This window comes from Gigantopelta aegis, chromosome 9 (genome assembly GCF_016097555.1).
Source record: "Gigantopelta aegis isolate Gae_Host chromosome 9, Gae_host_genome, whole genome shotgun sequence".
Classification (NCBI taxonomy): domain Eukaryota; kingdom Metazoa; phylum Mollusca; class Gastropoda; order Neomphalida; family Peltospiridae; genus Gigantopelta; species Gigantopelta aegis.
The window spans coordinates 2,785,085-2,812,082 of NC_054707.1; the positions used below are offsets into that span (position 1 = coordinate 2,785,085).

The 26,998-nt window shown below is 37.9% G+C and overlaps 1 protein-coding gene across 1 annotated transcript in view; it reads left to right on the forward strand.

Moving 5' to 3' along the window:
* The first annotated feature begins 2,124 nt into the window (after positions 1 to 2,124).
* LOC121382171 overlaps positions 2,125 to 26,998 on the forward strand; it is a 35,183-nt gene continuing 10,309 nt past the window's right edge. The window contains exon 1 of the mRNA XM_041511685.1: positions 2,125 to 3,110. Coding sequence (XP_041367619.1) covers positions 2,685 to 3,110 — 426 coding nt within the window. The 5' untranslated portion in view covers positions 2,125 to 2,684. The remainder of the gene's footprint in view (positions 3,111 to 26,998) is intronic.

The window sequence follows — 26,998 nt, forward strand, 5'->3', positions numbered from 1 at the left end:
TAGTCATCAGAGGAAACCCGCTACATATTTTCATTAGCAGCAAGGGATCTTTTATATGCACTTTCCTACAGACAGGAAAGCACATACCACGGCCTTTGACCTGTTGTGGTACACCGATTGAAACGAGAGAAAAAAAACCCAGTCAGTTGAATGGATCCACCGAGGTGGTTCGATCATGCCACGCAAGTGCGTCAGGCGATCCTTTTGAAAGTCTGTATCTTAAAGGGACATTCCTGAGTTTTCTGCAAGTTTTAAGATGTTATCGATTAACAGAGGCTTTTTCACGACTGTAATTACATATCAAATATATTTTTCTGTATAAAATATTAGTGGCTGTATATTAAACGTGTTTCTAATCGTTCTAATATTTATAAAAGGTTAAATTTCATTTTATTTCCTAAAAACTATTTTTTCGTACGTACGAAATTATTTGAAGACAAAATCCAGTTTGGGCTTCTTACAAATAGTAAGACGACCAGAAACACATTGAATATACAGATACTGATATTCTAAACAGGAAAATATATTTTATATGTAAATTTAATCGTACAAATACTTTATTTGTCGGAAATATCTTACAATGGAGCAAACTCGGGAATGTCCCTTTAAAATACATAAAACATACAATGTGAACGACAAAAGCGTTGTCGACGGTGAAGTCCGAGTCTCCGCACAATACAGAGTCGAATAGAGATTTGGCAAAATAGTGGTTGATTCCACACAACTCTATCTAGTATCTCGTCTATAGGAGGACAGCTACTCCAGAGGAGATCTTTTACTGGACAATACATCCTTCCTACACCGACCACAGAACTAGACTAGTTTATTAAATCGAAACTAGCACAATTTCAGAGCTCATTGGAATAAATATATCTGATGACATGCACTCATGGATCACTGTCAAAACAGTGATGATATCAGGTGTTCGCGAAAGGTGAGCATATAGATCCTGCTCCACTGGTGGCACCCGTAATGAGTATATAGATCCTGCTCCACTGGTGGCACCCGTAATGAGCATATAGATCCTGCTCCACTGGTGGCACCCGTAATGAGTATATAGATCCTGCTCCACTGGTGGCACCCGTAATGAGCATATAGATCCTGCTCCACTGGTGGCACCCGTAATGAGCATATAGATCCTGCTCCACTGGTGGCACCCGTAATGAGTATATAGATCCTGCTCCACTGGTGACACCCGTAATGAATATTGCCACCAACGCCGTTGGACAATATCTGGAGCTGAAAACCACATGGTTTTTCTTAACTACCTTCTATTAGGAAAGCATCTCCTTATACATTGGTCTATTTTCTATTCATATCTTTTCCATTCATACTGCGGCATAGAACATCAGCGCTTGCTTGATGCTTGGTTGGCCTAGGATCGATCCCCGTCGACGGGCCCAATTTCAGCCAGTGCACCACAACTGGTATATCAGAGGCCGTGGTATGTGCTATCCTGTCTATAAAAGATCCCTTGCTACTAATGGAAAAATGTAGCGGGTTTCCTCTCAAAATTACCAAATTGTTTGACATCCAATAGCCGATGATTAATGAATAAATGTGCTCTAGTGGTGTCGTTAAACAAAACAAACTTTATAAATCTGAATGAAAACACCGTTATCTGAGAGTCGAATGGGCATTTGTCAAACTAGTGGTTGATCCCATGAATCTGTACAGTGACTAGTCTATAGAAGGACAGCCACTCCCGGGGAGATCCTTTACTTGACAATACATCCTTCCTGCACCGCCACAAAGAGGACTGCCACTCCTAACTAGTTTACCAAATCAAAACTAGCACAGGACATTGGAATAAATATAGCTGTGATCGCATGCACTCATGAATCACTGTCAAAACGGATTATGTCCTCACTGGTGTAGGAAGTGTGGGGGGGGGGGGGGGGGAGGACGGCATGTGCCCCCCACTTTGTAGCTGCAGCGATGGTTTATAGTTTGGCTCGAACCCCGTCGGTGCTCGAAAAGTGTTCGACCCATTCGGTCAACATCGGACATTTCCGTAACATCAGTTAGAAAGTTGAATTAGATACAAATTGTGTAATACACGTAAATGCACTGAAATCAAATAAATAAATGGCAAATTCTTAATCTGTATTTACATGAATTTATTACTAAAAAATTTGAATATTTCGACAATAAAAAACGCAGCACTGTCCACTTTTCAGAAATGTAGTCGTTTTCAAAGTAACGCTTTATGCTGAGGCCCGTTTGTGCACTAATTGTTTGATTGGTATCACGGTTCATTTAACAGTTGCAGTAACACTAGCTGTACTTGAAAGATCATTACCGACAGTCGCTTAACAAACAACATGACAAGTGTGGTGACAAAAGGATTGCATGGCTAGTGTCGCGATTCCCCGATTCATCTATGTCTGCGTCGTTAAATAAAACATTTCTTTCTTTCTTTCTATAGTTCGTTCCGCCTAAATAATTAATCCGAAGGTTATAATAACCAACTGCGCAATCGCAGCAATTGTTATACCAAAGGTCCGACTAGACCCACTCCACAGGCCAGGACTTCAGCGCCTCCGGTTGTGCCGCCGACTATACAGGCAGCACCCGTTGAGGCGCAGGCCCGAAAGATTGCCATTGTGAAGCGGAAGGCAACCACTCCCCCGAGTGGCCAACCAGACAAGCCAGGCCCTCCGAGTCAACCACCGAAGCCGGACATGGACGCTGAGGAGCCTTGGTCACTGAAGGCCGGCAAACTGACAGCACGCCACTCCCAGCTCTCCAAGACTAACATCGAGGACGTCAACTTCCTCTTTACGCAACCAAAGCATGAGGCCTTTCAACCACTACCAACGAGGCCGACAGAGGGAGACTATTGTTTTCACCACGTCACAATGCGGGATGGCCGAGGTATCTGTTTCACAGTACGCCGAAGAGGAATTTATAACCTAGGACTGCTACTCCCAGAAATGGATAACCCGACCCTACACCGTATGATTAAGATCACAGCCGGGGGAAGATTACCGCTCAACAGCCAAGGCGTTAGCAGCATCCCCATACCGGTCGGTCATCCCGCATTTCGACGCTGTCAACTTCATCGGAACTCCATGACGTGCTCCCCTTTGCCAACCTCCTTCACCTCCGTGAGTACTTTTTCTTGGGCTAGTTAGACTTTAAGAGTTTTCGATCGAGTTCTAAATTCTTATGTTTATTTTTTTGTAAATAGTCTAACGCATTTTATTTTGGCGCACGTTCAATTGCTCAAAATCACCTTAAAACCCTTTCGGCCGAGCAGTCATAAACTTTTTGGTTTTAAATTTAGAGTCCAGACATGTTTTTGGATGCAGTTACTCTTTGTAGACTTAGGTAAATTACAGGCTTCACCGAGGAATCGAAATTCAGCCAATCAGAGCACGGCTCCCACTCGGTGTTACTTCAAGTTTGCGAAGTGTCTGCTATTCGGTCCGCGCTCGCGTTGACCTTACTAAATGGCTTTCTTCCAAATTCTGCCCACCTCAAACTTACCTCCCCCCCCCCCCCCCTGCTCCGGAGTTAGTCACTGGCGAAGTCAGAGGCTAAATCCGTAGTGGGTGTAGCGGGTGTAGGCGTACGATTGCTGGAGGAATCCAAAGAGGCACCTCGGAGTCAACAACTGAATCGATAACCCGGAGATGCGTTTCCACCACTGCGGTCCGGGCGTGATTGGCGGGCTACTCATCACATATCATTCCCGATCCTATCATCCCTACCCACCTTACCCTTCATACTAACATCTTAATTATGTCCGAATGGCTGTATGGATAACTTTGGGTTAGACGGGATGGGGGAGGGACGCCGTGATAGGATGCTTCTTTGGGTGCGGTAGGGCGTCGGCGGTTTAGACCAATAGAATGCCTGGTAGGAGGCCTTCCCCCCGGCACGCCTGCCCCGTGGGAATCCGGCCGGCTTTTGGACTTACCATGGGGTTTCACGCGGGCTGGATTGGACGCGATGCCCCGCCCGCCTATACCAACCTCCTTCCTCAAGGGCTAAAGTTAGGCTACTAAGATCAAATAAATTTTATTATCAGTTGAAAATGATATTTTGAACCACCCGATCAAAAATAGCACCAACTAATGTTACGTTAAATGATATGGCCTGATTTCATATTTTATATTGGTGCATAGTAAAAATTAATATATTAATTAAAAGAAAAATAAATTAATTTTAAGTATGTTGATAGTGTACATAATGTATTAGATAGGTAATTATAATTACGGATAAATGCAGTTGTATCCCCCCCTTTTAATAGTAATTTTAAGGTCTTCCCACATTTATATGTCCCCATCATACAAACACCCCCCCTCCCCCCCTCCCCCCGCCATGGAACCGTGGACTGGCGATGCCAGAACATGGATCCATGGTGGGCGTGCCTGAACCGTTCTGGATAGGGGCACGAGAAAATAGTTGAGTCCGAGTTATACCTGTTTGGCGGTTTACCATAAGGCCAAATAAAATAAAAAGTTGGTGATCGTCCCCGCCCGTACCTGAAAAATGCGCCCGCCCCTGAAATTATTTTATTTTTTAGTTTGTTAAAAACTACACACGTAACAAGAACTGTTATATAGATGAATAAACTACACACGTAACAAGAACTAGTATATAGATGAATAAACTACACACGTAACAAGAACTATTATATAGATGAATAAACTACACACGTAACAAGAACTATTATATAGATGAATAAACTACACACGTAACAAGAACTAGTATATAGATGAATAAACTACACACGTAACAAGAACTAGTATATAGAGGAATAAACTACACACGTAACAAGAACTAGTATATAGAGGAATAAACTACACACGTAACAAGAACTAGTATATAGAGGAATAAACTACACACGTAACAAGAACTATTATATAGAGGAATAAACTACACACGTAACAAGAACTATTACATCGAGGAATAAACTACACACGTAACAAGAACTAGTATATAAAGGAATAAACTACACACATAACAAGAACGATTACATCGAGGAATAAACTACACACGTAGCAAGAACTATTATATAGATGAATAAACTACACACGTAACAAGAAGTAGTATATAGATGAATAAACTACACACGTAACAATAACTGTTATATAGAGGAATACAATACGTACGTAACAAGAACTATTACATCAATGAATAAACTACACACGTAACAAAGAACTATTATATAGAGGAAGAAAATACACACGTAACAGGAACTATTATATAGAGGTGAATAAATATTGCACAGAGGGGAAAAAAAAACCCCTACGTATAACACATGTTTCTTTTTACACAGAGGAATAAAATACATGTGCAACAAGAAATATTGCACAGAGGAATGAAAACAAAAACTACGTATAACACAAATGTTTATATAGAGGAATAAAATACACGTGTAATACGAAATGTTAATACGGTGAAACGTCCTTTTAACTGTTTTGCGCAGAGATACAGTATTGTTATTATGGTAATGGATACACGTGAGACAATTAGTACTGTGTAGATGACTAAGACTGGTGTACAACAAGAACGAACATACAGATGAATTAAATACTGTATACCTAGAAGTAACTGAGTAACGTTTAGAGAGATGTACAGTTTAACACAATAACACACAGCGTGGTAATGGAATAGACAGTTTAACACAATAACACACAGCGCAGAATGTAATAGACATAAAAATATTAGAACGATCAGAAACACGTTTAATATACAGCCACTAGTATTTTATGCGGAAAACTATATTTGATATGTAATTACAATCGTTAAAAAGGCTCTGTTAGTCGATAACATATTACAAGTTGCAGCAAACTCAGGAATGTCCCTTTAAACGTATTTCTTATCGTTCTAATATTTGTACTAGGTTAAATTTCATTTTATTTCCTAAAAAATTAAAAATTTTGGTACGTACGAAATTATTTGAAGACAAAATCCAGTTTGGGATTCTTACAAATATTAAGACGACCAGAAACACATTGAATATACAAACACTGATATTCTAAACAATCAAATATATTTAATATGCAAGTTTTAACGTAGAAATATTTTATTAGTCGGCAACATCTTACAATGCAACATACTCGGGAATGTCCCTTTAACAACACACAGCGCAGTAATGTAATAGACCGTTTAACACAATAACACACAGCGCAGTAATGTAATAGACAGTTTAACACAATAACACACAGCGCAGCAATGTAATAAACTGGTTGTTCAGTATGGCACAGATGTAGATATGTAAACTTGGATACGTTTAATACCCTTTTCGTAACGCCATACGACGGCATTCTACAATCTATTTTCATTTTAGATTAATAACTAACAGAATAATAAAAAGCACATTTGTGTGATAGATTGGTTTTTCAATATCTCACAGATATAGATATATAATTCCAGACGGGGAAGGGCAGGGGCAGTTGCCCCCCCCCCCCCCCAACCCCAACCCCCCATTCTAAAGAAAATCCTCAAACTCCGGCAAAAATAATAGAGAAATTCGTGGTAATAAGCTGGTCTGAACACTTTTCATTTTGTATTTTCATTATTCTACCCACAATATTAGTTACAATCTATGTAAACATACGTGGTGATTTGTTTGCAACACTATATATCTGTTTGACGGTAATGCTAATATGAATGTTGTAATCCAGATTCAGGCACTTTTTATTTAATTTTTATTTTAATTTGGTCAATCCCCAACATTAACACAAACGTCAATAAATATTGTTTAAACAAAGAAAAAAAGCCTGCTCCGCTACAAACATAGGAGCCTGTACGCCTATGTATAACTACGTTTAATACCTTTATGGAAACATCACACCACGGCAGTCTATTTCATCGTCTGTTTGTATTTGAGATTAATAACTGTATCGTAAATATAAAGAAACTGGAAAGGAAATATATTTTAATGTTTGTTTAATGATACATCAGCACTCTTTTAAACTGCAGCCATATGATGCCTAACATATGGTGATTTCAACGCTTGGTCTAGAAGTGAGAGGAAACCTGACGGAAGTTCGGTCAACCGCTTGTTGCTAACGTCCGCTAAACAGGATTTTACGATACACAGTAAAATCAAATAATTCGCGAACGTTAGCAAAACGTTTTTTTCTTCAGAATTCTGTTGAATTATATATTCCCCAAGTGGCCATTTCACGTTGGATCATTGTTTTTAAAATATTTAAACAAATTAATATTTTTAGTTTTATATTTATGGTTATGTTGCATGATGTGGACTATATTTTTTGCAAATGATTAAATGACTGTGTAGGTGAAATGAATAATTCTAGAAAAAAACCTTATTTTACAAAATTAATATTGAGTTACTGTAATTAAATGGGCAAGAAAAAGAATCAGTCACCGATTTATATAAGGCCATTCAAACCCTCGGGACAAAATATTTTTTTGTAAAGACCTCGGTAAACCTCGGCCCTCTCAAAAACATTTTGTCCCTTGGGTTGGAAAGACCTTATCTACACCTCACAACGGTGATAGATTCTATTAATATATACAATATGGCGGCCACCCAAGGGACCAGGCCAAAGTGGTTGTCATAGAGAGGTGACCAGCATATCCAGGTCTGAAAATTATTACTTAAAATCTAAGATTTTATCGTTGTGCCAGAATTATGTTATTTACAATGTATATATAAAATTGGACAATAATAAATAAAATAAATTAATCAAGTTAATATACTTTTTTTTTTAAATCTTACCTTTTATGAACTTTTTGACTTTCTAATAGCGGTGGCTTTGTTGTTCTTGATGTTCTCCCTTTCTTTCCGCCTTTGATAGCCTTAATAGGTGGAATGGACGAGATTTGTGTACGACTTCTGTGAAATACACTCTTGTTATCTTCTAGAGCACCAATGATTGGCAGACGGCCGCGAGTAGGTAGAAATGTGACCAACTGACGCGGCCAGTATCACGCGAAATAGTCCCTCACTGAAGAATATCGACCGTATCATTTTCCCCACCATTAACCCCTATAGCGCAGTTGTTAAAGGTATATTTTCAAAGTTTCATCTGTCATATTTCGCTGTGTATTTTGTTTTACATGTATTTGTGATAAATAACAAATTAATCGATCCCATCTATACATTTTGTTAAAGTATATCCACAAATTTGCAAGTGTTATAGTTCGCTATTTTTAACGTGCATATGAGATAAATAACTACAAACTAATCGACCCCACTTATACTTTTCGTTAAAGGTATATTCTCATAAAGGTGCAAGTGTTACAGTTCGCTATTTGTAACATGTATCTGAGATAAATAACTACATATTAATCTATTCCATTTATAATCTTTGTTGAAGGTATATTTATAAAGTATCAGATTTCTCTAAACATATTTACATTTGAGATAAATAACTATATTTTAATACATCTTACATATATACTCTTTGTATAATTAATTCAAAAATATACTAATGGAAACAAATAAGGGAACGCGTGGTATTTAAGACCAAATGTAATTCACTACTAGTGAAGTTATGCCTGTATAAAATACATAGATGTAATGTGGAATTGATTGTTCGCTGAATACCTATAAATCTAAAAGCGCTTGCTTGATGCTTGGTTGGCTTAGGATCGATCCCCGTCGATGGGCCCAATTCCAGTCAGTGCATCACAGCTGGTATATCAGAGGCCGTGGTATGTGCTATCCTGTCTATAAAAGATCCCTTGCTACTAATGGCAAAATGTGGCGGGTTTCCTCTCAAAATTACCAAATTGTTTGACATCCAATAGCCGATGATTAATGAATCAATGTGCTCTAGTGGTGTCGTTAAACAAAACAAACTTTATAAATCTGAATGAAAACACCGTTATCTGAGAGTCGAATGGGCATTTGTCAAACTAGTGGTTGATCCCATGAATCTGTACAGTGACTAGTCTATAGGAGGACAGCCACTCCCGGGTAGATCCTTTACGGGACAATACATGCCAATACAGCACAAATTGAAGTTTAGAATAAAATTCAGTGTCCGTAAAATTCTGTGATATTTGTATTTGTATTTTTGCACAGTTCTTTACACTGTTTTTGTTCAAACCTTGAATTTTTATATTGATGTTGATCATCACTTTATTTATTTGCATTACCATAGTTTGACACCCAATAGCCGATGTATTTTTCGTGCTGGGGTGTCGTTAAACATTCATTCATTCATTCATTCATTCATTCATTCATTCATTCATTCAATACATCCTTCCTGCACCGCCACAAAGAGGACTGCCACTCCTAAACTAGTTTACCAAATCAAAACTAGCACAGGACATTGGAATAAATATAGCTGTGATGGCATGCACTCATGAATCACTGTCAAAACGGATTATGTCCTCAATGGCGTAGGATGTAGGGGGGGGGCAAGGACGGCATGTGCCCCCCCCCCCCCCCCCCACACACACACACACTTTGTAGCTGCAGCGATGGTTTATAGTTAAATCCCTTTGGCTCGAACCCCGTCGGTGCTCGAAAAGTGTTCGACCCATCGGTAGTTCGACCGAACCATTCGGTCAACATCGGACATTTCCGTAACATCAGTTAGAAAGTTGAATTAGATACAAATTGTGTAATACACGTAAATCAAATAAATAAATGGCAAATTCTTAATCTGTATTTACATGAATTTATTACTAAAAAATTTGAATATTTCAACAATAAAAAGCGCAGCACTGTCCACTTTTCAGAAATGTAGTCGTTTTCAAAGTAACGCTTTATGCTGAGTCCCGTTTGTGCACTAATTATTTGATTGGTATCACGGTTCATTTAACAGTTGCAGTAACACTAGCTGTACTTGAAAGATCATTACCGACAGTCGCTTAACAAACAACATGACAAGTGTGGTGACAAAAGGATTGCATGGCTAGTGTTGCGATTCCCCGATTCATCTATGTCTGCGTTGTTAAATAAAACATTTCTTTCTTTCTTTCTATAGTTCGTTCCGCCTAAATAATTAATCCGAAGGTATAATAACCAACTGCGCAATCGCAGCAATTGTTATACCTGTTTGGCGGTTTACCATAAGGCCAAATAAAATAAAAAGTTGGTGATCGTCCCCGCCCGTACCTGAAAAATGCGCCCGCCCCTGAAATTATTTTATTTTTTAGTTTGTTAAAAACTGTTAAAAATGCGTCGAGATAGTAGCAATTCAACTTTCGTAAGCACCGCAACGGGTTAAACCATCACCAGGTCCATCTGGCGGCTAGTGAAGGAACTACAACATCCAGGCGCATGCGCTGTTGACTGCTACTCCTGGTCTCTAGGGTTTTATAAAGTTTTTCACAGAAACAAACCCAACCCCCCCCCCCCCCCCCCCCCCCCCGATTTGTGTGATCAAAAGGACGATCACCAACTCTTTTTATTTTTATTTGGCCTAATTGATATTTGATGGATCACCATTTCGAGGGTGTGACGGTACATGCTCTTAATTTCTTTTCGCCTGTGGCGATATTAATTGTTTTAGAAGGCCGTGTGCAGTTCCAAATGCACTTAGCCCAGGTGGGCAATTTGTTACGTAATACCTTCGCGCGACCATGCATTCCAATATGCACTTAGTCCAGCTGTGGAGGCCATGTGGCCAGTAGTTACGTAATACCTCTGCGAGTGTGGTTTTTACAACCGTGATTTTGGCGAATGGCGACAGCCAGTCTGACGATCAGACAAAGATATGCCAGCGTGGTGGCTGTGGAAAATCCACATGTTAAGATGCAGTACCGCCTTGTGCCCCCAGGCGATATTCGCTGTCTCTGAGAGTTTTGAATAAATAGCTAGGGTTTTAGAGATATCGGGGAGAAACATTGGAAGTATCCAGGCGAACAGACGTCGTCCACTGAACGATCTATATTATCAGACGGGACTTTGGTAATTATATATTTTCTGCTCTGTGTATAACCTTGATGTGATTGATGTGACTTTAAATATTTTAATACTGTATTATACCAATATTATTTAGACGGTGCTGCCGGTCATCTGACGCAGTAATCTGTAGGCTCACTGTCCTAAATAGTTATAAAAAGCTTAACCAGTCATCCTAGAGGACCTAGGTAAACTGTAGGTTATTGTCTTTATTGTGATAGGTACCAGTATTAATTCTGTGTTACAAGGTTACTGAATGAGTAGTTAAGGGTTAATTAAAAATTAACCAGTTAGGAATATATTTGTAATTCCTTTATTAATTAAGTTCTCCTGGAAGCGTTTTTCAATTATTACACGTGTGGGTGTTGTGTCACGGTGAAGTGATTAGCATAGTGTGTAAACTAGACACCTAGAGATTAACTAATTAAGTGATCAGTTCTGGGTTGTTATTATTTGTTGTTGTTAATTAACTACTGCGGCAGTACATTTGTCAGCGTAGGTTAATACAGATTCCAAAGTGTATTGTGTTTTTGTTGTGTTTTCTAGTGAACTAAACGTGCTATAATAATATATACTTTATATAAGATCGTATCTCTGATCATACCTAGAGACGAGCCACAGCGGGTATAACTGCCTGTTACAGAGAGATCTAATAGATATACAGTTAGGAGAGATGTTTGGACAATCGTGTTTCATTCAGTTACGGGTATTATAGGATCCCCGTGACAGAGGGAAATATAGCTATTAACATAGATGGGACCGACAATTTAGTTCGAGCGAAGGCTTATAGTCGACCCTGGACGTGTTCGACCCTTCAGCAGTTAATATAAGGGTTTACCGAAAAAAAACCTCGGGACTTCGTTTTTGGTTCGAGCGTTGTGGTGTCTTCGACCCTTCCGAGGCCGAGCCAACGAGATTCTACTGTGTGTATATATATATATATATATATGGGGTGTGTGCCTCCCCCCACATTTTGGCACGTTCCTACATCCGTGTTAATGATTCTATGGATGAGGGTTTTTTTTGGCCGTCAATATTTGCTGTTACTATTCATGTGTCCCCGTATTTCTTTCTACCATTTAGTTAAAATTGTTACCAGTCGGCTTAAATAGCAGGTTCCTCGTGAACACTTGCAAATAATATTATGCAGTAATTTCTTTGTTAAAATCAAAGACTTCAAAGTGCGTTACAGCAGATGTCCTAATGCACGGACTAAAAGGTGTATACCACCAAATAAAATCCCATAGACGACAATAGTAACATGTGTGGCTAAACCTCCTATCTGCAGCGTATTAATCGACATATACACCACCATTTACACCACGGATATAAATACTACGACCCCTCACCCTTAAAGTGAATCAGATAAAGTGGGTGTTAAGCTGCTCATTTCAGAGATAATGGGTAGCGTCTATGACTACCCTAGTTCCACACAAAATTTCGGTATTTTTTTTTTACAGATACCCATGCATGTTTCAAGCACACGGTTACTTGGCATAGTGGTACTAGATAAAATGAAATTACATAAATGTTTTGCTCAGATGAAACTATTTTTTTTTTACAATCAACACAATCACATTTATCACCAATCACGTATTACCATAGTTTGACACCCGATGTATTTGTCGTGCTGAGATGTCGTTAAACACATCTATTCTATTCTATTCTATTATCACCAATCACAGAACTTGTGGTATTAACTGCTGTATTAAACTTTGTCCCCGCCGGAAGTTATTTGGTTTAGTACTACCTGTAGGTACGCTTCGATGCAGACTCTTGGTGTATATTAGCTAATTTCATTAATTAATAGTTAATGAAAACAAGACATATTAGCGCATCAAATACCCAGTAACATTACCGTGCCTTTTAGTTTACGTGTGTTAAAATCGTTTCAAGGGATGTCCATGTATCTTTAAAAACTTCGATGAAATATTTCTTAATATTTGGAAGGATGTGGTGTACCGCACACATGGACATCTGCTGTTAGTGTTAATGACATTTAATGACAACGTTTTCACACACACGCAACATGTAATGGTACGGTGTCACTGATTCTCTTATTATTTTGTTGAATAAGAACGAGACAAAGAAATAAATATTCAGCACAAATATTCTAGGGAAATAAACCGTTTCTGCACGCATTAGACCAAACTACGTGTCATAGGTCGAAGAGCTCGAATATGGAAATGCAGTCCCAATGCAAACTGTGACGTCACGTATTACCGTTATTAGATTTTCAATAGATATAAATAGTAGCAAATGAAATGGTTTGAATGTAATTATGGGCATGCATTTCAAGGCTACAATTTCTTCGAGATACCGACTTTTATTCTAAATTTTAATAGTACCTATTTGTGATATTTGTATTTTTGCACAGTTCTTTACACTGTGTTTTAAATTAACTGTTATTTTTTTTATATTGATGTTGACCATCACCTTCGTTTTACCTTTACCGTAGTTTGACACCCAATAGCCGATGTATTTGTCGTGCTGGGGTGTCGTAAAACATTCATTCATTCCTGGCATTTCAAGGTATACTCTGCATTTCTTAGTAAATGAAATTGTTTGGATGTAATTGTGGGCATGCATTTAAAAAAAAAACCTAATAAATATTTTGGGTCAAATTATGCCACTTTGAAATTGCCCATTTAAGCTTTTGTTCCAAGCCAGGGCTCAATTCCACAAAAAAGAAAGAAAGAAAGAAATATTTTATTTAACGACGCACTCAACACATTTTATTTACGGTTATATGGCGTCAGACATATAGTTAAGGACCACAGAGATTTTGAGAGGAAACCCGCTGTCGCCACTACATGGGCTAATCTTTCCGATTAGCAGCAAGGGATCTTTTATTTGCGCTTCCCACAGGCAGGATAGCACAAACCATGGCCTTTGTTGAACCAGTTATGGATCACTGGTCGGTGCAAGTGGTTTACACCTACCCATCGAGCCTTGCGGAGCACTCAGGGTTTGAAGTCGGTATCTGGATTAAAAATCCCATGCCTCGACTGGGATCCGAACCCAGTACCTACCAGCCTGTAGACCGATGGCCTAACCACGATGCCACCGAGGCCGGTAATTCCACAAAACATCGTAAGCCTAGTTTTACACGTAAACGTAAATCTACGACTAAACCACAATTCTTATTACTATTATAGTACAACAAATACAGTTTAAAGTACACGTATTTCATTTTCTTTTGTCCTTAAAATGATCCATTTTCCTTAATTATATAATTTGCTTCGTGAAATAGATGCCAAACACGGGTAAATGTATGCCCGGTATAACTGCTAGTCGCCGACGTGAACTTACGATGTTTAGTGAAATAGGCCTCAGGTCCGTTCGGATTTGTAACTCTCTATCTACTGCTATCGAGTTTAAAACCACAATTGATTGGGGAGCTATACTGGGTTTATACCACCAAATCAGATCACACAAATGATAATAGTAACATAATATAATTGTGGTTAAAACTACTATCACAGCGTTTCAACAAACATAAACACCTTGGATATAGATACTATCACCCCTCACACTAAACGTAAATCAGAATAAAAATTAGGTGTTAAGCTGCTGGTTTCAGACATTACAGGACTACACTAGATTCACATAAGCAAAACTGTCATCCTATCTTCAGCAGGACCCCACACATGTTTCTATCACAGGTAGTTGGTACATGACACTTGTTCAGTTTAAATTACAGGAATTTACTGGCCAGATAAAACTACATTTTATGACAACAAACTCTGGCATATTTATCATTAATGACAGGACAGGTAGCGTTAAGTGTGGAAGGAAATGTTTTATTTAACGACGCACTCAAACACATTTTATTTATGGTTCTATGACGTCGGACATATTGTTAAGGACCATATAGATATTGAAAGAGGAAACCCGCTGTCGCCACTTCATGGACTACTCTTTTCGATTAGCAGTAAGGTACCTTTTATATGTACCATCCCACAGACAGGATAGTATATACCACGGTCTTTGTTAAACCAGTTGTGGAGCACTGGCTATAACGAGAAATAGCCCAATGGGTCCACCGATGAGAATCGATCCTAGATCGATCGCGTATCAGGCGAGCTTTGTCCCACTGAGCTACGTCTCGCCCCACAGCGTTAAGTGCAATGAAAGGTGGGTGCAACTCTCAGTCGGTGAGATGCTATTTGGTGTACTGCTACCTATAAGGCCACTAAACTGGTGAATAGGAAACAAAAGTGTTTTGTTTAACGACACCACTAGAGAACATTGATTTTTGCTGAATAAAAATGTTGGTGTAGTAACCTTACACTTTGTAGTTGAGTAGATAAAACTCACTGGGGGGGGGGGGGGGGGGGGTCGGTTTAGCGATGCGAACCTGTACCTACCACAGACTGCATTACATCCGGTTTGTTAACCACTACACAACGCAGGTCAGTCTGACATTAGTTTGTACTTTACAAATAGTTCATAGTGTTAATAGTGGATATAGAAATGTACTTTAAAATAAAGAAACAATATAACTACTTTTTATATAGCCCAATATATTATGCTCTAGTAGTGTCATTAAACAAGGTTTTTTGTTTTTTGTTTTTAGTATACCTTTTCCCATCTAGCACCAGCTGTAAGTTAATGAGCACGAATTTCAATAGAGAATAAAAATGAATGTGTCTGTACCGTTCGTACAAATTGCATTCAAAGGGGAAAAAAAGGAAATTGTTTTTTTCAGATAACACCATACAGTGAATAGACTACATGATGAATCAATACGAAGTCGAACGTTCTGAATGTCATCATGTAAATGACTACGGTCGTGTCTCAGCTGGGAACGCAACATATTTTCTCTTCTATAAACAGTAAACAAATACGATGGAATGCAAAGAATATTCAAGTTCACAGCTGTCTGAAATTAAGATGTGTTTTAATACTTTCGAATTTTCTGGTCATAAGTTACTCCTAAGTTTAGATTACCGATTAGACATTTGATAATTATAGCGGAATAGTTCTCGTGAATGCGTACATGCGTGTCTCTGCATGTTTGTGTGCGTGTGTGTTCGCGTGCGTGTGCGCGCGCACATGTGTGTATGTGTGTTTGTGTATGTATATGTGTGTATGTGTGTGCCTCCTCCCCCCTCCGTCTCTCTCTCTCTGTGTGTGTGTGTGTGTCTCTCTCTCTCTCTGTCTGTCTGTCTCTCTCTCTCTCTCTCTCTCTCTCTCTCTCTCTCTCTCTCTCTCTCTCTCTCTCTCTCTCTCTCTCTCTCTCTCTCTCTCTCTCTCTCTCTCTCTCTCTCTCTCTCTCTCTCTCTCTCTCTGTATATGTGTGGGTGTGGATGTGGGTGTGGGTGTGTGGGTTTAAATTATCAAATATTTCATACAACAAACCTGAAAGTATTCTGGTGATATCTACAGGAAAACATGCAAATTAATTTCTGTTGGCTCATTGAATTGAAAACACGCTGAATTAAACCGTAACACATTTGTGTTTGAAAAAGATATTAACAATACTACACCAATAAAAGGAAGCAGGACAAATTACTTATTAAGTGACCGGAAAAGAATTCGTGTCGCCTCCCTCACAAATATTCCTACGCGCCTATTGGTCACAAGGGAAATAATACATTGTGAACATAATCTCCTTCTAAAATACTTCATTGTCACTTTTTGTTTATTGTATCCAAGTTTTGTATTTATTGTATCCTAGTTCACCTGTTAATATCTAAAAAAATTCAATAAAACCAACTGTTTATTATTTTATAACCTTCAAATAATTTACCTTGTACATTGTTTTCTGAGTATGAATTAAAGAGTATAATTGAACTACAAATAATGAAGCTAAAGTTTGTTTTGTTTAATGACACCACTACAACACAATGATTAATTAATCATTAGCTATTGGATGTAAAACATTTGGTAATTCTGACACATAGTCATCAGAGAAAACCAGTTACATTTTTCCATTAGCAGCAAGGGATCTTTTATATGCACTTTCCCACAGACAGGAAAACACATACCACAGCATTTGACCAGTTGTGGTGCACTGGTTGGAACGAGAAAAAACCCAATCATTTGAATGGATCGACCAAAAGTGGTTTGATCCTGCGACTCAAGCACCCCAGGCGTGCACTCAACTGACGGAGCTGCATCCCGCCCCGTACACATAATGAATCAACACGTTGGGCATAATAAAATAATTCTGGAGTTAATGTAACAGATACTAGTAGATAGATAGATCGGTGGATCGGTGGGTGGATGGATGGACGGATGGATGGACAGATGGATGGATGGATGGATATATATATATATATATATATATATATATATATATATATATATATATGTATATATGTCTATACAAATGTATATGTATGTATGTCTATACACACACTGATATGTATATATATATATATATATATATATATATATATATATATATATATATATATATATATATATATATAGGTTATTACCAGAGTGTTTTTCGGTATCGTCAGTATCATATATTAGGAATAAAAATTGTATTATGCGAGCCTCTGGCCCCCTGCCCCCTGCCCCCCGGAGGGTACGGCCCTGGTATACGGATAAAAAGTTACCAAATTTGAACTTGTGTTTGCTTTTTCCGTCAGTATTTAATATATTTATCTAGTATTTCAGTGTATAAAATAAGGCTGGCAGGTTTGGGAAGATTTCTTTAAAATGAGTGCCGCGATCACGTGCGAAGCTGCATGCTTTTTATTGATTTGTCAAGGCAGCGTGCATTCGGGCCACTGTCGCGTGCTATGGAATTGAACACCATACCAAATCGAAATTTTGAACAGTACATGTCGAGTGCACAACATTTCATTTCAACACGACTGAAAAGCAAAATCATGAAGAATGCCGCGAATGTTACAATTTTTTATTTTTATTTTATTTTTTATTTTTAAATTTATTGTCCCCAGACACAAGTATGACAGTGTCAGGGTTGGGGGCCCTGATTTCACTACCTTACATCCATGTTATAAGTACATATGAACATTATTTATATATATAATATAGTGTAATTAGAATCAATATAATAATATTAATAAGCATGAATACATGAAAACATGGAGTTCACTAATGTGTGGGGTTAACAGTGAAGATAGAGGTAGAGGAAAGATTTGAAGGAAATGGTAAAGGGAGAAAAGAGAAGGTAAGGAAGGAAGAAGGAAAGAAAAAGTGAATTAAATACTTTAATTTCGAAAGAGAAAACATATTTGTATTGAAATACCTCTAGAACATTGTATTGCCATGTCTTGTTTCTAGGTATCTGAACCAAGGTGCCCAATATTCCTCAAATTCTTGAAATTGACAATTTTTGAAAAGTATATATTTTTCAATTTCTATTTTATCTTTTAAAATATTTAAAAAAGCATATATGTTAGGTCCATGTTTCTGCATTTTAGATCTATATATATAGTATTTAACATTGATAATGAGCCAATTAATAAATACCATCTTGCTTTTTTCCCTCTTTATGATTCCAAACAAGACTGTCTGTTTATCGAGTTGTGTATGTTCACCTTTGTCCTGAATCCATTATTCAGTTTCCTTCCATAAAAGACAAAACTTTAGAGCAGTCATAGAACAAATGCTCCAATGTTTCTGGTGTTCTATGACAAAAATCGCAAACATTTGATTCTATGTATTTTATTTTATATAAGAACGTGTTTGTCGTGATTATTCGATGTAGAATTCTATATTGAAACCACTGTAAAGTTGTATCTTTTAAACATATAAATGGTAAATTATACACCTTTTCCCACTCCTGTAACGATAGTATGAAACCTAAATTGTAATGTTTTCTTTGGGAAGTTGGCACTATTTTTGATTTGTTTAAAATATTATACATTTCTTTGCACCCTTTAGTAGTTTTAAAAAATAACTCCAATTTAAAAGGAAATATAGGATTGGTTGTTGCTACTTGACAATGTGCAATGCATAAAGGTTTTAACTGCTTTGATTAAAGATGCATGTTCTAAGAAGTTTGAATGTATGTGAAATTTAAATCTAAATGTTTCATAGGTTAAAAATCTACTATGTTCATCCATTAAATCTTGAATAAATATAACTCCATTTTTAATATAGTTTTCATGATATATAGGTTTGTGGTCAATAGTTATTTTACTATTAAACCAAATATTAATTCTAATTATTTCATTTTTACATTCGGGAATTAGTTTTTGTTGAATTACCACCAACTATGTAAAACATTTTCCCAGAAAGAGTTACTTTTTTTTTTTTTTGTATTTTGATAAAATAATCCCTACACGTAATAAGTTTTTGCACAGATAATTTTGTAGTAACTTCAAAAAATGTTTTCCATTTTGCGTTAGTTGAAATAGTCTGCTAATCCAGGTGGATTTTAAAGCTATCATAAAATTCAAAATATTTAGCATTTTAAGGCCACCATTTGAGTAACTTTAAGTTAAAACTTCGCGTTTTATTCTGTCTGGTTTATTTTGCCAGATAAAGTTAAAAAACATTTTATCTGTTTGTTTTATCATTTTGTCTGGTGGGTTAGGCAGTGAAATTAGTAAGTGTGTTAATTTGGGAATAATTAAGGATTTTAAAACAACTATTCTACCGAACACAGTCAGTTTTCTTGTTGTCCAAAGTTTTATTAAAATTTTTATTTCATTAATTTTTATTTCAAAATTAATTGTAGTAATTTGTTTCAGGTCAACTGAAAATTTTATTCCTAACAATTCAAAATGTTCTGCACCCCATTCTAATTTCCATCTTACTTGATGATAAACCTCTTTTGAGAACTTTTTACTGCCTATCCAAATGACTTTCGATTTCGAATAGTTTATCTTCAAACCAGAAGCATTAGCATACACATCTAGGATTTTTAAGGTATTCTCAAGGGATTTGGGAGATCCATCTAGAATAAAGGTTGTGTCGTCTGCATATTGAGATAAGAGGAATTCCTCTCCACTAATTTTTAAACCATTTATATTTTTAGAATGTCTGATTAATATTGCGAGGATTTCTGCACATATAATACAAATATATGGTGAGAGAGGGTCACCTTGTCTACATCCACGTTCTAAGTTAAAGCTTTCTGATAAAAATCCATTTTGAAGTACTCTTGAAGTTGAATTGTTATAGAGGGTTTTTATCCAGTTTTTAATAGATATTTTAAAATGAAACAATTCCAACGCTTTTTCGATAAATTTCCAAGAAAGAGAGTCAAATGCCTTTTCGAAATCTATTAATAATAACATACCAGGTATATTTTGTTCTTCTGTGTACTGCAATATATCGTATATTAATCTTATATTTTCCCCAATATATCTACCTTTTATGAAACCAGTTTGATCACTGCAATAAGTTTTTCTAATACATTTTTTATTCGATTTGCTATGCATCCTGATGCAATCTTGTATGTACAATTCAACAGAGTAATTGCCCTCCAATTCTTGAGAAATTGTTTTGGTTTATTTGGCTTGGGGATACAAGTGATCACGCCTAGTTTTTGAGTATTTGACATTTCGCTTATACTGTAACTGTAATTAATTGACCGTATTATAAAATAATCAATATCGTTCCAGAACATTTTGAAAAACTCTGCTGTAAACCCATCTGAACCAGGGCTTTTGTCATTTTTCATATTTTTGAGAAAAGCTAATGCTTCAGAATAACTAATTTCACCTTTTATTCTTCTGCTTCATCATTACTGAGTTTGTTAAAATTGATATGTGTTATAGTTTCCATAAAGTCATCGTCAATTTGCTTATTTCTTTCGGAGTAGAGAGTTTGGTAAAATCGTTTTGTTTCTTCTAAGATATCTTTTTGATTGGTTATTATTTGTCCATTACCTAACTCTATTCTTGAAATTAGCTTACTAGTATAGTTCCGTGATTCCATGTTACAAAAGTATTTAGTAGGTTTTTCTCCTTCTTCGATCCATTTCGCTCTTGATGTGACAAATTTGCCTTTTAATGTGTTTTTTCTTAATTCTATTAATTCGTTTCGTTTTTGTTTTAATATTTCTGAGTTAATCTGGTTTTCATCTTCTTCTAATTGTTTAATTTCTTCAGTTAATTATGTTACAAGTTGATAGGGGTAGGGCTATTGCTCTAATTATGCAGGAGCAATCACAACGTCGCGTCGCCCAGCAATTTGGGATACATGAGTCAACGATAGCTCGTTTAGTTAAGCGTTTCGGAGCCACAGGAAGATTTGCTGACCGCCCCAGGAGCGGAGGTCCGCGTGTCACAATGCCACGTCAAGATAGAGACATACATCTCACACACCTTCGTATTGATTTCAGACAGCTACGAAGACGGCGAGTCAGGTTGTAGGCACTCATTGTCGATCACAACGGCTAGGAATCGGTTGCGGAAGTTCAACGTAAGGCCACGACGTCCCTACGTTGGTCCGCAACTTACACCCAGGCGATGTTAACGTCGATTGCAATGGCTGCGTGCACATGCACCAAATCAGGTGCATTGAAGACGTGTGTTATCCACTGACGAGTTTCGGTTCTTGCTTTACAGGTCAGATGGGCGGCAACGTGTCTATCGACGTCGAGGTGAGCGATATTCAGACGCGTGCGTTAAGGAAAATGACATATTTGGGGGTGTCTGTTATGGTTTGGTGGAATTTCTCATGGCGTGAAAACACCTTTCTTGGTCATCCAGGGCAATGTTACAGCCATAAGATATTGGGATCAGATCATCAGGCCTCCCGTCCTTCCACGTATCTATGCGCGCAACCTTACATTGCAGTAGGATAATGCGAGGCCGCACGTTGCGAAAGTTTGTCTTGACTTACTCAATCTAAACAATATCCCAGTGCTCGATTAGCCACCCTACAGTCTAGATTTGAACCCGATCGAGTATTTGTGGGACGAGCTGGACAGGAGCGTCACGAAGCGCGTCAACTAATTTAAGTCTTGAGATGTGACGGCATTACGAACACGTGTAATTCCGTCACGTCATACATTGTAATTCCGTCACAGGATGTTAAAAATCCATACCTGCCAAACATCGATAACCTCCTACAGGTTTTTTTTTGTTTTTGTTTGTTTTTAAGGCATACAGTATCTTTAATAGGAAATAAGTTTAAATAAAATTTCATTAATTATTCTTGCCGCCAGACTAATTAGATCTATAAAAATGTGACGGAATTATAAGATCACTCATTATTACGTCACTCAAAAAGCTGACCTACTTGGATTAAGTAGATTATTTTAAAAAATCAAGTTTGATTTGTTTAACAAAACCACTAGAGCACGGTGATTTACCATTGGCTATTGAATGCAAAAGATTAGCTAATTCTGACATATTGTCTTAGAAAGGAAACCCGCTACATTTATACCTCTTGTGAGATTATAATTTACAAATATGTTGGTGACCAATGTGGTCTACAGATTTTAGACTTTAATATGATATATAACACACCCGAGTTTGGTTTAGCAGTGACTTGATGTCAGTCAATGAAAAACCGTTAAAAAAACATAAAAATATACAGCTTTTTTATATTGAAGGGCACATGATGTTTGCGAACGCGCATCTTTAGGGCAGAGCAAAAATTCGGATGAAATGTTTGAGTTCTAACGAAGCGCATTCTACCCTATCCAGTGATACCATATATAGGAAATGTTTCCATAATTTCAAATTTGCCATCTGACTTTGATGACTATAATTATATACTAAAGAAATTTTCTTGTTTAGAGTATCAATATTTGTATCGTGAATCTGAATTTTATTATAAATTTTAATTTTACTTCTCTGTGATATTTGCATTTTTTGCACAGTTCCTTTAACGGTTGCATTTTTATATTGGTGTGGTTCATCACTTAATTTTTGCATTTACCATAGTTTGACAACCAATAACTGATGTATTTTTCGTGCTGAGGTGTCGATAAACATCCATTCATGTTCAATATCTGTATATCTGTTTGTAGTAGCCGAAACAAGATTTTACCTTCCAATAATTTCGTACATACTAAAATACATGTATGTAGGTATCACGAAGAAAATTAGCAATGACTGCTACAGACATTAGCCCACGATCACAAACACATTGGATATGCAGACACTGGTATTTTAAACTATAAAAATAAAATGTATTTTAATATGTACTTTTAGTCGCCCAAAATACTCATGTTAGTAACAAATAAGCTTACATTGGCTGCAAACTCAGGACAGTCCTTTTAACGGTGGCAAAAAACTCGGTGACAGTCCCTTTAACGATGGCAGTCTTTTTAATGTGTTTGAATAAAACTGAAGAAGATAGATTCTCAAAACGTTTTCCCTTTTCCATGCACTGTGTCTCTGTTTTGTATTATTTTAATATCTTTTGTCTGTTGAGAAGGCGCTTTCTTGGTTTCCTCGGTACTAAATAAATACAAATTAACATTTTCGCCGGTCAATGCGGCACTTCCATTACGGCCAAAACTAATCTGATAGATAACAGCGCATGCGTGGTTAGCTCTTTCACTGTATAAATAAAACTTATTTGTCTAAATGTTTTGTTACCGACCACGGTCGGGCTGCTGGTGCTCCGTTGCACCTGCCAGTGCAGGCAGTCCCTCCTCCTATCCACCCTCCACCTTTCCTGTCCTGGACAGAGGAGCCGGCCAAGACCGGCTCTTGTGCCCAGGACAGGTGTGCGATACACCAGCTTGCTCTGAATATGCATGTAAAGTCCTACGACCTGACCTGCTCTGACCTAAATGTTTTCGACCTGTCTCATTAGTCATTTGGTCTTTAAGCTGGCATATACTGTGTTCGGACCTCGGTGTCTGCTCCGACCGAGGGCGAGTTTTATGGACTCAGTGAGGGAGATGTTAGACCACTATTCGACTTCGCTCTCACTAACAACTAACCACTAACTCACTAACGTGGACACAGACAGTCCAGACAACTCAGGTATGTGCCATGGTAGCGTGCTTGAACCTTAATTGTATTTAAGTACGAAAATAAATTGGAATGAATGAATGAATGAAATTAATTTTGGGGGGATTATTTGACGACAGATGTTTTACAGTGGCGGAATCAGAATGTTTCCAGGGAGGGGAGCAACGTTTTAAAAAAAATGTCTCTCTCAAATTCAAGATAGGGGATACAACGTTTAAAAATAGCACCTACACTATTCAAAAGTACTCTATGTATTATCTATATTGTAATCTTACAAACAAATACCAAGCCGAAACCTATTACATGTTCTCTAATAAAAACAGCAAAAAACAACAAAACCCCAAAATACAAAATGAAATTACATTAATTTATTTAACAGTGGATTTTGGCGGGCACTTCGAATTTCGGGGTGGGTGGGTGCGCATCCCCTGCACCCTCCTCTTGGATCCGCGCTACAGACTATTTTTAGAGGGTGACTATTACATTTTGGGTCAGGATTAAGGGTAGAGTTAGGGTCAGTGTTAGAATTAGGATTAGCTTAAGATTAGGATTAGAACAACCTGTCAGCGAAAATGCTGAAGTATTGCATTTTTAAGTAATTCAGTCAGTACAGAGGATGAGAGAGTTTCAAATAACCTGTTAGAAAAAAAGAAGAAACAGACTGACGAACGGAGAGAAATATATATATATATATATATATATATATATATATTGTCACACACACAAACAGTGTTACACACACACACACACACACACACACACACACACACACACACACACACACACACACACACGCACGCACACACACACACACACAGAGTTCAAGAGAGCAATGATGGAGAGAAAGAGAGAGGATCGAGAGTGAGAGAGAAAAGAAAGTTAAAGCGAGAAATAAAGAGAGGGTGTGGTGTAACAGAGATGGAGATTTGGGGGGGGGGGGGGGGCGTGATAGGTGGCGTATGTACGATGTATATGTCCTCATTACATCCATAGAAATGTTAATAATATATGTTTGTTAAGTTAAACATACAGTGAAGATAAAACACCGTGAGATATTCTTGGCATCACACGGTCACATCTATTGGTTTTTCCCACGGACTTGATATTCCAGACGCCAAAGTCACACCGCTGAATGAGTCTGTTAGATACCATTTAGCATTCTCTATGTACCATATTGGGTCAAATTTAGCCATCGAAGGTTCAATCCCATCCTTATGTATGCATTAAAGACCGTTATATACGTTGTTTTGTCTTTGAGAAAGTACTTATTAACAAGTAATTTGTATCACATGGTGAATCATTAAGAAACTTCCCCGTTTCTGCTCGAAAACAATTTTCATTATCAACTTATTAGCAGAAAGGTAATAATTTATAGATTCTGTCTCTACATAGGAAAGGATAAATGTTGCAGCGTCCTTGAACTTTTAGCTAAATTGCATGTTCGTCAGATGCAAAATTATACAGGACAAGCGTACAATTAGACACATCTAGCAATTAGCATATCATAGCACAGCAACATCTATAATAAACAATATCGTCTGCATGCAGGAACTTCTTGTGAACAGCAGCCTCCAAACCGCAACCTCTAAACCGCAACATCTATAATAAACAAAATCATCTGCATGCAGGAACTTCTTGTGAACAGCAGCCTCCAAACCGCAACCTCTAAAACGCAACATCTATAATAAACAATATCATCTGCATGCAGGAACTTCTTGTGAACAGCAGCCTCCAAACCGCAACCTCTAAACCGCAACATCTATAATAAACAAAATCATCTGCATGCAGGAACTTCTTGTGAACAGCAGCCTCCAAACCGCAACCTCTAAACCGCAACATCTATAATAAACAATATCATCTGCATGCAGGAACTTCTTGTGAACAGCAGCCTCCAAACCGCAACCTCTAAACCGCAACCTCTATAATAAACAATATCATCTGCATGCAGGAACTTCTTGTGAACAGCAGCCTCCAAACCGCAACCTCTAAACCGCAACCTCTATAATAAACAAATCATCTGCATGCAGGAACTTCTTGTGAACAAAGCAGCAACCTCCAATAAACCGCAGGAACTTCTTGTGAACAGCAGCCTCCAAACCGCAACCTAAACCGCAACATCTATAATAAACAAAATCATCTGCATGCAGGAACTTCTTGTGAACAGCAGCCTCCAAACCGCAACCTCTAAACCGCAACCTCTATAATAAACAATATCATCTGCATGCAGGAACTTCTTGTGAACAGCAGCCTCCAAACCGCAACCTCTAAACCGCAACCTCTATAATAAACAATATCATCTGCATGCAGGAACTTCTTGTGAACAGCAGCCTCCAAACCGCAACCTCTAAACCGCAACATCTATAATAAACAAAATCATCTGCATGCAGGAACGTCTTGTGAACAGCAGCCTCCAAACCGCAACCTCTAAACCGCAACATCTATAATAAACAATATCATCTGTATGCAGGAACTTCTTGTGAACAGCAACCTCTAAACCGCAACCTCTAAACCGCAACCTCTATAATAAACAATATCATCTGCATGCAGGAACTTCTTGTGAACAGCAGCCACCAAACCGCAACCTCTAAACCGCAACATCTATAATAAACAATATCATCTGCATGCAGGAACTTCTTGTGAACAGCAGCCTCCAAACCGCAACCTCTAAACCGCAACATTTATAATAAACAATATCATCTGCATGCAGGAACTTCTTGTGAACAGCAGCCTCCAAACCGCAACCTCTAAACCACAACCTCTATAATAAACAATATCATCTGCATGCAGGAACTTCTTGTGAACAGCAGCCACCAAACCGCAACCTCTAAACCGCAACCTCTAGAGTACAAAGCAGCCTTTAGAATAAACAGCACCGTCTGGAGTGAATGAGGCTGATAGGTACTGGGTTCGTATACCAGCTAAGGCAATAAGGTTTTTTTTCATGCCAGTACCGACTCCAACCCAGAGTGAGTGCACCGTTAGGCTCAATGGGTGTGTCTCCCGAGTGTATGGCCCAACATGGGGGATGATTACCCGGCATGCACTGCAGGTTCCGTGTACCCAGAGCTCGGGTGATTCCGAGATAGCTCAACTGACAGTAAGCATGGAGCACAAGTGTCAGTAAGCGTAGAGCACAATTGACAGTAAGTGTGGAGCACAACTGACAGTAAGCGTGGAGCACATCTGACAGTAAGCGTGGAGCACAACTGACACAGTAAGCGTAGAACACATCTGACAGTAAGTGAGGAGTACAACCGACAGTAAGCGTGGAGCACAACTG